The following is a 13,838-nucleotide window of genomic DNA, read 5'->3' on the forward strand; positions in this document are numbered from 1 at the left end:
CGGGCTTGCGATTTGATTTTGCCACATGGTCCAGTGAGCACCCCGGTGTTTATGCCAGTGGGTACTCAGGGCACCATGAAAGGGGTTACAGCGGATCAGTTGCGGGCATTGGGGTGTGAAATCTGCCTGGGGAATACATACCACCTCGGAATGAGACCGGTGAGAATGGAAAATACAGAAGTTGGATGTCATGTCACAAGTGAATATATCAGGTTTATTAATTTGAAAATAATTCTAGGATACAGTTGAAGTGTATTAGCGTTGAAATGTATTAATCAAAAACGTAAAGCAGAAGGAATTGCTTTTTAAAGAAGAATGAGACGTATAAATCTGGAATGTTAGCTTGTATCAGCTTGTTTGAATATTCAATGAAATATACTTTTAAAATGTACCCTTTAATTTTTTTTTAACATGTTTATTAAATCTGATAAGAATGATCACTTCAGACAGGTAGCTGTACAAGCAGCAAGTCCCACTTTTTCTTATTTTTTAGTCACAGCACTATTATTTATGGTCAGAAAGGTTTCAGATAATTTGGGGGTCTACAGAATGTGATGCATATTGGTCTTTGCTTGTACAATGTTGTAGAGCTTCTGGCTGCTCTTTAAGAGTCTGATGCTATTTCCAGGATGAAGGGCTGTCACTCTCACTCAATGCCTCCAGATGTTTTTGGGGAATATTTTTTTCAGTTCGAAATTGTCTCTCTAATTCTCTAATTGTTTGGATAAAATTATATTCCAATACTTTTTTCTCAAACTTTGTATCCACAAATGACTTTTTACCTTGTAAATATCTTATTAGAATTTGGTAAACGTATCACTACCCTGAAGACACAAGCGATACTATAGAGTTAATTTGCAACAATTTGTTTCCGGATTGCTTTTCATTACAAGCTCCCAACTTTCAGCACGTTTGTGTGTTATTTTAATAAAATGTTTGGCAACAGTTATACACTGACTCATCTACCTTTGCGCATAATGTCCACCTGTGTTACAAACGACAGCTAAATCTGGAGAAAATCTTGTATGATTTCTGAACTCAATCCTGCCCTTTACTGGAAGATGTGATGTATTATGTTTAGGGGTGTCTTGCTGGGGACTGATGAGCAAAAACCTGCCAGCGTGGGGAGAAATCAATCTTTTTTTTAGCAATATATTGTAATGCATATGTCTCTCCATATCCAAAACATGCATACTTAAAATAAACAGCTCTCAATGTGAGGGACCTCACAGTACTGATGAGACTTCTTAGATCATCTCGCCTGAGTGGAGATGTTTAGATCAACAGGCCCATAGACTTTCAAGGTCAGCAGTGCTTAAATGACATATGTAGAGCAACATGTTATTTTTGCACTACAATGTGTCTTCTTGATTTACTATAATCTTTGTCATTGCCCTGGAATAAATTAAATAACAAGAAAATGAGTTCTTGCAGACATCAAACTCATTTTATGATCTTTGTTTTAAAGGGTCCAGAGATCATGAGAAAAGTAAATGGCCTGCATGGTTTTATGAACTGGGACCGAAACCTTCTTACGGTAAGTTAAGAGGGTCTGACAGAGTTTGCGACAGTGTCTGTTTTATGATATAGGATCTCCTCTATTTCGATTATCTGATTATTTATGTTGTTTAGGACAGTGGTGGTTTTCAGATGGTGTCCCTTGTGGAGCTATCCAAGGTGACTGAGGAAGGCGTTCACTTTAAGTCCCCCTATGATGGGAAAGAGATCCTGCTGACCCCAGAGAAGTCCATTGAGATCCAAAATGCTATTGGTAACTCTTCATCTTTGATTAGGATGCATTTCCTTCTGGTAATCGTGTATAATAACAAGTTATTTGTAGCTCTGAGAAGAATCATTTTATAGTTGCACCCAAAAATAAAGTACTCATGACAATATGCAGGCATACACTAATGATGGCAAACAACACAAATTACTGTTAGAAAATATTGTATCTGTGCCTCTGATAAATAAGAGAACTATGTTCAATCTAATATTAAGAATATTGTAATGAACTGTATATATTTTGTCACTCTAAAATGACTGCTGGGGATTTCTATGATATAATCCACATATTTTGCTAGAATTATTCACGTTAGCAGTTGACCCCATATTCTTATAATAGTAATGCAATGTACAGTACTCTGGGGGATGACATTGACTTTAAGAACTATTAAATACAGCAGAATTGCATAATAAAAAGACAATGCAAAAGCACTCAGTGACAGCCATCGGCCAAATACAAAATGCATATATACGTATACAGTCAATTCTTGCACATGCTCAGTAGGAGCCGGTGCCTCAGAAAGTGTGCATATAAAGAGTGTGTACATTTTTGTAATGCAAGTTAATTGGAAAGTTGTACGTTGTATCTGAATCATGAGTTACATTTTTTTTTTTTAGGTTTAGTATACGATACAGAAGATAACCAGTAATGTAAATGATATACAAGTACAATAAAAACGCAAAAATTACATCATACCAGCTGCATCAACATGAAAAAAAAAAATGCACGAATGAATCGGTTACATTACAGATAAACTTAAGTTAAAGGGACATGAAACCCAAAAATTTTCTTTCATGATTTAGAAAGAGCATGTGATTTTTAAACAACTTTCTAATGTAATTCTATTATCTAATTCAGTGATTTTTCAACTTTTTTTTTTTTTTTTTTTTTTTTTTTTTGCTGTGGCACACTTTTTTTACATGAAAAAATCCTGTGCACACCACCATCCCAAAATTTTACATAATCACACATTGTAACCTAATACAGTATGTGTGTATGTATATATATATATATATATATATATATATATATATATATATATATATATATATATATATATACACACACACACTGTGCTGTGCTGTCATGCCATGCCTCCTACAAACTATACATGACATATTGACATTCATTCACAGACAATCATAAAAATCCTGTGGCACACCACCATCCCACAATTTTACATAATCACATATTGTAACCTAATACAGTGTGTGTATGTATATGTGTATATATATATATATATATATATATATATATATATATATATATATATATATATATATATATATATATATATATATATATATATACATACACATGCTGTCATGCCATGCCTCCTACAAACTATACATGACATATTGACATTCATTCACAAACAATCGTAATGATTGTCTGTGAATGAATGTCAATATGTCATGGTTGTAAATGATGCTGGATGAGCCTTTCACATGCCTCCCAATATTTCAAAATTTGAAAGAGGGACACCCCGCACTAGGAAAAGTCCCTCCGCTGCGCACCGGGAAAAGTGTTATATGTGGAGCACCTCCCTCTTCCTCTCCAGTGAGTCTCCAGTCCTCCAGTCATGTTCCTTGTGCTGAGAAGGAATGTGAGTGACGTGACCTGGCTGGAACTGTTCTGGAGGAGGAGCAAAGCTGCGCCATCATTCATGGGGGATTGAAGTGTCGCGTGGTGCTGAGTGTAGAGCCGGCACTAGACACGTGTTGTGGTAGGTGGGGGTTCCTTCCAAGTGTGAACACGGGTCGGGGAGGCGAGCTGCTGCTGCGCAGTTACCTTCAGTCATCATCTCACTCAAAATAAAAAAAAATGGCCCAGAATAAAAAACAAGCAAAATTTTAAAAATATGTTGCACTGTTGTCAGTCTGCCGCGGCACACCTGAGGATCTCTTACGGCACACTAGTGTGCCGCAGCACACTGGTTGAAAAACACTGATCTAATTGGATTCATTCTCTTGATATTCTTTGCTGAAGCGCATATCTAGATATGCTCGGTAGCTACTGATTGGTAGATGCACATAGATGTCTCGTGTGATTGGCTCACACATGTGCATTACTATTTCTTTAACAAAGGATATCTAAAGAATTAAGCAAATTAGATAATAGAATTCAATTGGAATGTTGTTTAAAATTATATTCTCTACCTGAATCATGAAAGAAAATGTTTGGGTTTAGTGTCCCTTTAAATTAAAAGATACAGGTTAGTACGTTTGGTAAACATAGAGATAGCAGCATAACTATAGTTTAAATGTCACTATATAGCAAGCATACTGATTTGCTTTTAATTACCCACGAAAAGGTACTAAACCTCTTTTTTAAATTTTAAGTATATATATTTTCCATACTTATTTGAAGCCACTCTTGGGCTTCTAGCAAACTAAATATAAATCTTTGGGAATAGTGTAATATCTTGTAGATAGAATTTAAATAACCTTTATGGAGCTCAATATAAATCTACTATCCAGTAGATATGCATTTACTTGAGTATGGTCAAATTCTCTGAACAGTATGGCGCATCCATGTTTATAGTAGCTCATGTGAAATATATTAAAGTAGTGGGTTTAAAAGCATATAGTAGAATATATAAAAATGATTGCAATGTTTTACAAGGGAAACCGCGCTTTGAGTCTCTGGTTATAATTTGCAGAAACTAGAGTACTTTTAGGTTGTTGGGGGTGGGGGGGGATGGAAGTAGGGCCAACAGCTATAGAATAAAAGAGCTATCTGTATAACATGAAATAAGAGATTTAATTGTTGCAATTCACTCATAGGACATAGAAGTAGTATTGAGTTATTAATATAGGGAGCAATCTGACTTCTGATATAAATTATAATTGTTGCTCCATCTTATTTTACACTACACCCTACAGACAGGTTGTTAATCGGCCAATTCGAGAGTAAAAAGCCAAGTATTCTTTCTCAAAGAGAAGCTGTTATCTTAAGCGGGTAATTCAGACATCCCCTAATTATTATGCAATGATTGAAAGCTGTTAAGTCAAATATTAATTAAGATAAAGAACCACACCTTGGTTATAGACTATGATTTGCAGCTAGTAGAAGTAATCATCCCAATTTGCTTAAAAAAAATATATATCTATGTTACTATCTATAATACCATGTAGCTATGATGGCTACAAGAGAGAGAGGGTCTGCAGTCTTGATTTAAAAAGGAACTGTTAAAACCTATATTGGTTAAGAACCAAAATACGGGTATAGTAATACTAAAATACATGAAAATGTGTCTTCCACTTTTTGGATATTTAGACCCCCGTCTATCGGGTGTGGTCCCTATACCCCACGACAGGTGAATCAATTTATATTAGGAAGTAGGCATGTTCCAGTGGTAAGACATACTTTATTTGTAACTTGTAAAAATGCTCCAACCCCTTGGCCATATAAAAGAGTGTATTTGAAATTATATGGATGCTTCTATATCTGTGGACCCCATAGAGTTAAATAGAGTAGTAGAAGGAGCTATATCAACAGCACAACTTTTTTTTGTGATCTACTGGTCAGCCCTTTAGAGGTCTGATGGTAGACTGTGATCTATCTTTTATGGGAGACCTTTTCTGGTGTATGCTTTAAGTGCTTCTAGCATTTTGGCTTTTGTTTCTGTAACTCCGTCTTTTTCCACACACACCTCCCAGTTTAGCTCATAATTGGTGTATTACAATCAGAATAAAATCTCATTAAAGGAGTGTGAGATTTGGAAACAAACTAAGTTCATTTTTAAAATCGTCAGATGGTTTTCTCTGTATATCTTAATTTTCCTAAATTACAAACACTGTCACATTAAATGTTGTTCTTATTTTATTCCGTCTGCTAGTATCTTTTTGAAAGAAGTAATATGTAGGAATGATTGATGTCATGGTGTGAACATCATCTACAGACACATCATAGAGATCAGAGTAGCTTGCTGGGAGTAAATCACCTAAGGGTAATGAAGAGGGTACCAGATGGGTGGTTGTGTGATCCAGAAAAATGATTGGTCATATTAATTTCTGCTTCCTTGCTCATAGTCCCATCACTCTTCCTACAGGCTCAGATATCATGATGCAGCTGGATGATGTGGTAAGCAGCACAATCACAGGACCACGTGTGGAGGAAGCAATGCACAGGTACGGACACGAGGGTCACACTTCACATAATTGTACTGATATCATGCATATAAAATGCACAGTTTTTAATTGTTTGCTGCTTTCTTTCATTTTCATTCTTTTATACTTTTTTTCCCTTTCTCTAGTTTCAACTATATTAACTGTGTTTTTAAACTTTGAAAGTTTTCAACTTAGTACATGTATAACTCGCTTTACAGAGCTTCACTAATACAGCGGTAATATGGAGCTAATGTTCAACCTCTGAAGAATTTTGAAACGGTTCTGTGCTCATTGTGAGATTGCGAGAACAGTGACTGGCACACATTTGTTATGCTCAGTATGAACTGTTTCCAGCATTGCAGTGCACTCTGTCTGTTTTGTAGTCGGACAAATTTTACTACAGTAATTGTCACTATTTTACAGGTACAGTATTTATTGAATACTGGGCTGTGCTAGTATTAAACTAAACTTGGCACTATTGCACACCTAATATTTGTTAGTTCAAACATGTTTTCAAGTTTTTTAAACACACTAGCAAGTGAAAAGAAAGTTAAAACTGCCTTTTTTCACTTTAAGGCAGTTTTCACTTTTCAGCAGGGCTCCGGTCCCTAACCGGCTGTATGAGCGAGGTATACCTGTAAAAGTAAACATTAATGGGATAGAACAGTGAATTTTAAAAAGATGAAAACAGGAATCTGGAAAGTTATTACAGGTGGCCAAGTGCTAGTATATTCTGTGAGAACTCTGAGATGCACTTCAAGTTTGGTAATTGCAACAATAGAAATGTTATAAAACAATTTCAATCCATACTTCTACTTAGTCAAACATTCACTAGACTTTTCCAACTGAAGTGCATACTTTATTGTGATACTTTTGGGGATGATAATTTCACGTTTTCAAACATACTTGGAATAAAAAAAACACAGACCTTAGATAACCCTTTTGACATCATTAAGCCAAACATTGAATTCAGGGAAATGCAATCACTTGCCAAGGTGACACTGGTGTCTTTCCCAGATTTGGCATTTCACATAGTGGTATTTAAGAGAAATGTCACAAAGTTTACCCTACCGACTCCTTCTAAGGTGCCTAAATCTGTATGATGGATTTTTCTGGCTTTCGATCCCACTCAGCAGAGCCAGGGTAGGGGACAATATTTATTTTCCTTTGCCCACTTTTTTTTTTTGAGAAGCCCCTGTTGGTCTCATTCTAGCCTAAATACTAGCCTAAGTGACTTAAATGTTAAAATCGTGCAGTTCATTATGCACTATAAAAATATGGAGAGAACTTCCTGCAGGTCCTGTAGTGAACGCTTCATTGTTATGAATGTGCTCCATGTTTATCCTGTTTCTGAGAAGATTTATATGGATCAAATTAAGAAGTCCAGTATACCCTTTTAAATATAAGGCTCCATAATACTGTTTAAATTGATTTAAAAAAACTCTTTAAGATACTGGAATATGAAATCTCATATCAGTTTATAATCTCAAAACCACCTGGATTTGGTGATAGATATTTGCCTTGTATTTTATACTTTAGCTAAAGCCACAGTGGGCCATGATGAGTGTTATAATTACAGTTAACAATGCCAGGGGAGTGGTGTGGCTGTGTCTCTTGGTGGAAGATGCTGAATATAAAGCTGATATTGAGGTTTTCCTTTCAAGTGCATTAGGTATCTCAGAGGTTTGTCAGTTTTTTCCACCCCCAGAAGCATATGCAACAGACATATTGACCATAAAGTGGTATTTTTCTTAGACCTGTATATTTCTCTCTATGTCCTCTCATCTTTAGTGTTCGTTGAAATAGTTTGAATATATAGTAGCAATCCAACCATATTTGACAAGACATCCCTGGTCAGATTGGAAGTTGACACTTTGGATTCTTCTTCTATTTATAGACCTACTTATGCAGATTTTTTTTACAGCCAGATCTACAGATCCTGCTACTTTTTGGTAGCTTTAAGGTACAATTTTTCAAAAAGGCTGTACATTCTAAACCTGTGGTGATATATATTTTGAAGCTTATACACTGTTAAAGGGACAGTCTAGGCCAAAAAAAAACTTTCATGATTCAGATAGAGCATGTCATTTTAAACAATTTTCCAATTTACTTTTATCACCAATTTTGCTTTGTTCTCTTGGTATTCTTAGTTGAAAGCTTAACCTAGGAGGTTCATATGCTAATTTCTTAGACCTTGAAGCCCACCTCTTTCAGATTGCATTTTAACAGTTTTTCACCACTAGAGGGTGTTAGTTCACATATTTCATATAGATAACACTGTGCTCGTGCACGTGAAGTAATCTGGGAGCAGGCACTGATTGGCTAGACTGCAAGTCTGTCAAAAGAACTGAAAAAAGGGGCAGTTTGCAGAGGCTTAGATACAAGATAATCACAGAGGTTAAAAGTATATTATTATTACTGTGTTAGTTATGCAAAACTGGGAAATGGGTAATAAAGGGATTATCTATCTTTTAAAACAATAAAAATTCTGGTGTAGACTGTTCCTTTAAATCTTGGGTATCTTCTTTGCATGGATACAGCTGTATAGGAATTCCTATGTAGGATTTTCTTGCTGTGTCTTGTGTAAAGTGTGTAAAGTGATAACTTCATGATGGATTATTGAAGGGTTTCATTTCAATTGTTTTGAACATTAAGTTCTCAGCCCACATCAATCCCAGATATATACATACTTAAGGCATCCTATGCTTTACTTTTGATCCTTGTTGCTTTCATGTTTTTTTCCTTGGAGTAAGTATTCATATGAAAAGGTTTTTGTCTTCACTCTTAACTATTCTGTATGGCAGTTAAGATAAAGACTCCTCTCCTTCTTCTTCCTATTTTACTTTTTTCATAATAAGGTTGTTCTGTGTCTAGTACATGCATTTTTGCTAGCTTTACACTGTGGATGTGGTGTACCTATTTAGACAGGACAAGAGTTTGGATGCTTACTGACAGACCCGGCCAGCACTCTGTATAAATGTCACAAAGAATTTATGTAGACAAAACATTCCTGGTTAATTAATCTCTCATCTCGGCATAATGGCCATACGATTAGTCTATTCCTTAGGTACTAAAGCTCTTTCTACAAGTATAGTGGAATTTGATGTCTCTTCTGATGACCACTGACTCACCAGATGTTCCCAGTAGTGCATTGCTGCAATGAAGCTTGCTTTACCTGTGTGTTTAACATCTATGTAAGGGTTAGTCACAGAGCATTTCATTAATGCTCTATTGCTTGCATATAACAAACACATTAAATCATTTTCATTTTGCACTTTCAAATAACTAACTGTTGACTAAGTTTTTTGCATGTGCAAAATGCATTTTTGGGGTATTTTTGTTTTAAATTGTTAATTCATCTTACATTTATGTTTGGTTTCTTTTAATGTATTTATGTTAAAAACTATTTTTGTTTTAGGCAAGTGTGTTTTTGTATTTTTTTTAGTATGATTTGCTTGGTCTATCTGCCATTGTACTTACTGCATTGGTGGTAATGTATATTGGTGAGTGCTACTGGTGTGAGCTAAATTAAAGGGATAGTCTAGTTAAAATTGAACTTACATGATTCAGATAGAGCATGCAACTTTCTAATTTACTCCTATTATCAAATTTTCTTCATTCTCTTGGTATCTTTATTTGAATGTAAGCATTTTTGGTTCAGCACCTGCGTAGTGCTTGCTGATTGGTGACCTCATTTATACACCAATCAGAAAGCACTACCCAGCTGCTGAAACAAAAATGGGTCGGCTCCTGTGCTTACATTCATGCTTTTTCAAATAAAGATACCAAGAGAGTAAATTAGAAAGTTGCCTAAAATTGCATAATCTTTCCGAATCATTAAAGTTTAATTTTGACAAGACTATTCCTTTAAACACAAATTAAATCTTTGGGGAGCTAAGATTTAAACGTTCTTCCTTCCATAGTTTCCAGTACAAAGGTCTTTATCAATTTTCATCTAATTCTTTCCTAATTTCATTAATTTCCTCCGTTTATTTTAGAAAATGTCATATCCCTATATTTAATTAGTATATTTACAAGAGTTTTGGCGCAGTCATTCAAAGCTTGCTCCCATTCTGTATGGTATTCTACTTCCACTAAATAAAAAATGGGTGTGTTTTGCATTCTTAATCCCTTAGGTATAATACCTTTTTTGTACAGTTATTTACCTTCCTTTTTTCCAGGTCTATTCGTTGGTTAGATCGGTGTATTGCAGCAAACAGTAACCCAGAAAAGCAGAATTTGTTTGCTATAATCCAGGGGGGATTGGATAGTGAACTGCGGAAAAAGTGCCTGGAAGGTATGTGCTATTCGTTCATCAAAATTCTTTGGAATTCTTCTAGATTAGTAAAGAATGTAAATCTGTTATTTATAAGTGTGCGATTTAAAACGAACTCTCGCATTAAATGGGCAGTGTAGTTAAAACCTGTTTCCCTTTAATGCGTTTACAATGACTACTTATACCAGCTTAGAATTTAAAATGTATATTAAATTGCTTCTCCAGGTTTGTTTTTGTATGTTAAATAGCTGTTTCACAACCCGATCAAATGGCTTGAACTTGCAGGTAGAGCAGACCTCAATTGTCTCTCTTGTGCAATGTCACTAGTTTAACCCCTTTGCTGGGGTTAAGCATATAGTAGTGCAGTGGTCCTAAAATTACTTGCCCTAACGAATTAGAGCAGGGCTTGAAAAATTTGTTAAAAATCTAGGAGTCAGCACAAAAATATATAGGAGCCACTAATTTTTAAGGTATTATGAGAATTTTATTATATACATAAAAACATCATCCGTATTAATTTGTTTCCTTTATTTTAAGCGGTTAATACTTACCTTAGCATGTTTTCCATGCTCTCCAGAGCACATTAATGTAAGTATTGTAGCTACAGATTTGAAATATTTACATACATTTTAATGAAAATGAATGTAAATGTTAAACAATTATTTTTTTGTTTCGATTTCAACTAAACGAATACCGAATAGTGCAGCCACTGAATATTCGGGGAAACAAATTTCCTTGAATATTCGTAACGACAACATTTTCTTGACTGCACAACATGCGTAATTTATGTTACTGGTACTCAGTATAATCAAGAATAAAATGTTTTTAACCACTAGGGGGATTCTTATTTAAGAGTTGCTGTAACAAAAGTATAATATTGCTTAAGAATACAGCTCATTGAGCTGAATGCCTTAAGCTAGTCAAATATGGAAAAATAAGGTCTGTTCTTACTTTTTAACATGTCCAGGACCTGTTATTTTTTATTTTTAACATAGCTGCCTTATTTAAAATATAAATATAGAAAGAGAAGCCCTTAACCAGTAAAGAACAATGGCTCATTAGCTTGTTCTGTGGCAAGTCACCACCTGGGAGTAGCCCCTTTTATCCCAAATGTGCTTTTCACACAGGAGAATTAATTCTGCCTAAAAAGGACGGTCCAGGACCCAAAATACAAGGCACTCCTCCTCTGGGCACATTGGGCAGGGTGCGGATGTGTGGTTTCCCCCATTTGCCTTAGAGAAACATAAGACATAACCAAGTATCGAGAGGATTTCCTTTTTTACATTTTAATACTCCTTAAATGTAATTATTACAGCAATCTCTAGTTACTCTTAGCTTCATAGATGTTCTCTCTGTTGCAGCAGTTGTCATTCTTACTTTTCTTCCCCCCCCCCCCTTCAGAGATGACCAAAAGAGAGGTCCCTGGCTTTGCCATTGGTGGCTTGAGTGGGGGAGAAGAGAAGGATCATTTCTGGAAGATGGTGACACTCAGCACAGACTACTTACCTAGAAACAAACCTCGTTACCTCATGGGAGTGGGGTGAGCACACCCCTTTTTCTGTATGCAGTTCTGTATATAAATAGGAGTACCTAATATTAATCTCTCTGTTATTGTTGGTTTACACTGTTGTTCCATACTGGTAATGTTTGTCACTAGATACAAACTTCTCTACATGTTTCTCAGTGTTCTTTCTTTTTCCTTTCTACAGTTATGCAACAGACCTTGTGGTGTGTGTTGCCTTGGGTTGTGACATGTTTGACTGTGTTTTTCCAACACGTACAGCTGTAAGTTTTTTTCCTACAAATATTCTTAATACATTTTTGGTTTAATTCTTAAATAACAGACATTTGTAATGTTCTCTTATGAATTCTTCCTAAGAGATTTGGATCAGCCTTAGTTCCTTGGGGTTCTCTGCAGCTGAAAAACAAGCAGTTTGTTAAAGATTTTCAGCCTATAGACAAAGACTGCAATTGCCCTACATGTCAAAGGTAAGATTGGAAAGAATTATGGATTCTTGCTTCTCTTTATTGGCAACCATAACTTAGTGCAAGAAAACATGTCGCGTATCTAACGTTGTAAACCTCTTTCACAGGTATACCCGTGCCTACCTCAATGCCTTGTTTAAAAGTGACACAGCTGCAATGCATCACATTACAATACATAACATTGCGTATCAGGTAATTCCACACTTGTACATTATGTCATTCTTAAAGAACATATAGCTTTACTTTATAATGTGGGCTGTGAGTACTATCACCACTTGGTGTCACAGTGATGGTGTGTTATGGGACACATTGTTTTTTTTACTGCAACGGGACAGGAGGGATCTTTGGGTTGTAAATGGTTGTAGGCTGATGCAGATGGGTAGACATCAGGTTTGTTGCATTTTGAGTTTTCAGTTCTATAATCCATCCCTCCCATTGGGTGATTGTGATAGAAATAAGGTAAGATATGGGTAATAGATGTTCCTTTCTGTTGAAGTGTGATTAATCTGTATGGGCTTCATGATCCACATCTTTGTTCTTTCACAATGGCTGTGACCTAGCTGTAACTATTGGTTATCAGAATGGTCCCCTTTAACATCCAAGTGACACATTTTTCTTGTTTCTCCTTATTTTAGTTAAATCTAATGCGCTCTGTGAGAGAGAGTATCCTACAGGGCCGTTTTCCACAATTTGTAGAAGATTTTATGAAGACCATGTATGGAAGCAGTGAGAAATACCCACAATGGGCTATTGATGCTCTGGAGTCTGTCAACATTAAACTGCAGTGACACTAAGACAAAAATCATTGTTGTCCTAAATAAAAAGACTATTTTTAATGTTTTATTTGTTCAAATCAACGTTGGTTTTTGTTTACCAATGGACCTTTTTCCCACGTATCTATTTTACATGGACATACACAATCCATTCCATGCCGGAAAAATCATCAACTTTTTACTGCCTAGTTCAATTTTTTATATGTATATATTTATTGTTTAATATTCTTTCTTATTATGAGTATATTTCTTAGAAATGTACTCTATATTGGTGGTTATCAGTAAGGCCAATTTGTAAAATAGAACACAAATATACTTGAGGTATGTGTGCACAAGCAAGCCGAGCATATGCTATGTATCCAGAACTGTCTGCTGCTTTCATGATCATTGTATCATAAAAGTCTGAAATGATACAACCAAAGAACAGACAGAATCTCCTCCCTTGTCAAACAGTAATACGTCAGTTCTTGAATTTGTGTAATTTTTAGCATATTCTTTTTTTTATAGGGTTTTTAAAATTTTGCAATAAAGACTTTTCTCATATTGTTATAGAAAGTTCCACATTATACAGATTTTAAATAAATATTTTATTTTGGGGCTGTATAAACAATGTATAAAATTGGTAATCTGGATAACGCTAGAAGTGAATAAAATATTTAGATGGAAAGAAATTTGTGTTTATATCGCATTCACTTTTTTTTTTTTTTTCATTTTACTTATTATGAGAAGAGATTATATTAAGCTATAAGATGAATTCATTGGTTGTTGTTATACTGAGCAATAGGAGGCGTTCATAGGGTGATATTTAATAAAAGAATGCCAGGAAATGTGAGTAATATGAAAGAGAAACAGTAGAAATTATAGCAAGATATGAGTGTAAACTTGAAGGGACATTAAATTGCAAAATT

General features: G+C 35.2%; 1 protein-coding gene across 1 annotated transcript in view; it reads left to right on the forward strand.

Annotated features, from left to right (window-relative positions):
• The window catches only part of QTRT1 (queuine tRNA-ribosyltransferase catalytic subunit 1), a 13,676-nt gene extending 75 nt beyond the window's left edge, over positions 1-13,601 (forward strand). The window contains exons 1-10 of the mRNA XM_053716045.1: positions 1-159; positions 1,469-1,537; positions 1,633-1,771; positions 5,838-5,916; positions 10,077-10,192; positions 11,573-11,711; positions 11,881-11,956; positions 12,051-12,160; positions 12,265-12,349; positions 12,793-13,601. The exon at positions 1-159 is cut by the window's left edge and continues 75 nt beyond it. Of these exons, the coding sequence (XP_053572020.1) occupies positions 1-159; positions 1,469-1,537; positions 1,633-1,771; positions 5,838-5,916; positions 10,077-10,192; positions 11,573-11,711; positions 11,881-11,956; positions 12,051-12,160; positions 12,265-12,349; positions 12,793-12,945 (1,125 nt within the window). The 3' untranslated portion in view covers positions 12,946-13,601. The remainder of the gene's footprint in view (positions 160-1,468; positions 1,538-1,632; positions 1,772-5,837; positions 5,917-10,076; positions 10,193-11,572; positions 11,712-11,880; positions 11,957-12,050; positions 12,161-12,264; positions 12,350-12,792) is intronic.
• Positions 13,602-13,838: the final 237 nt, after the last annotated feature.

The sequence above is a fragment of the Bombina bombina genome, chromosome 6, assembly GCF_027579735.1.
Source record: "Bombina bombina isolate aBomBom1 chromosome 6, aBomBom1.pri, whole genome shotgun sequence".
Lineage (NCBI taxonomy): Eukaryota > Metazoa > Chordata > Amphibia > Anura > Bombinatoridae > Bombina > Bombina bombina.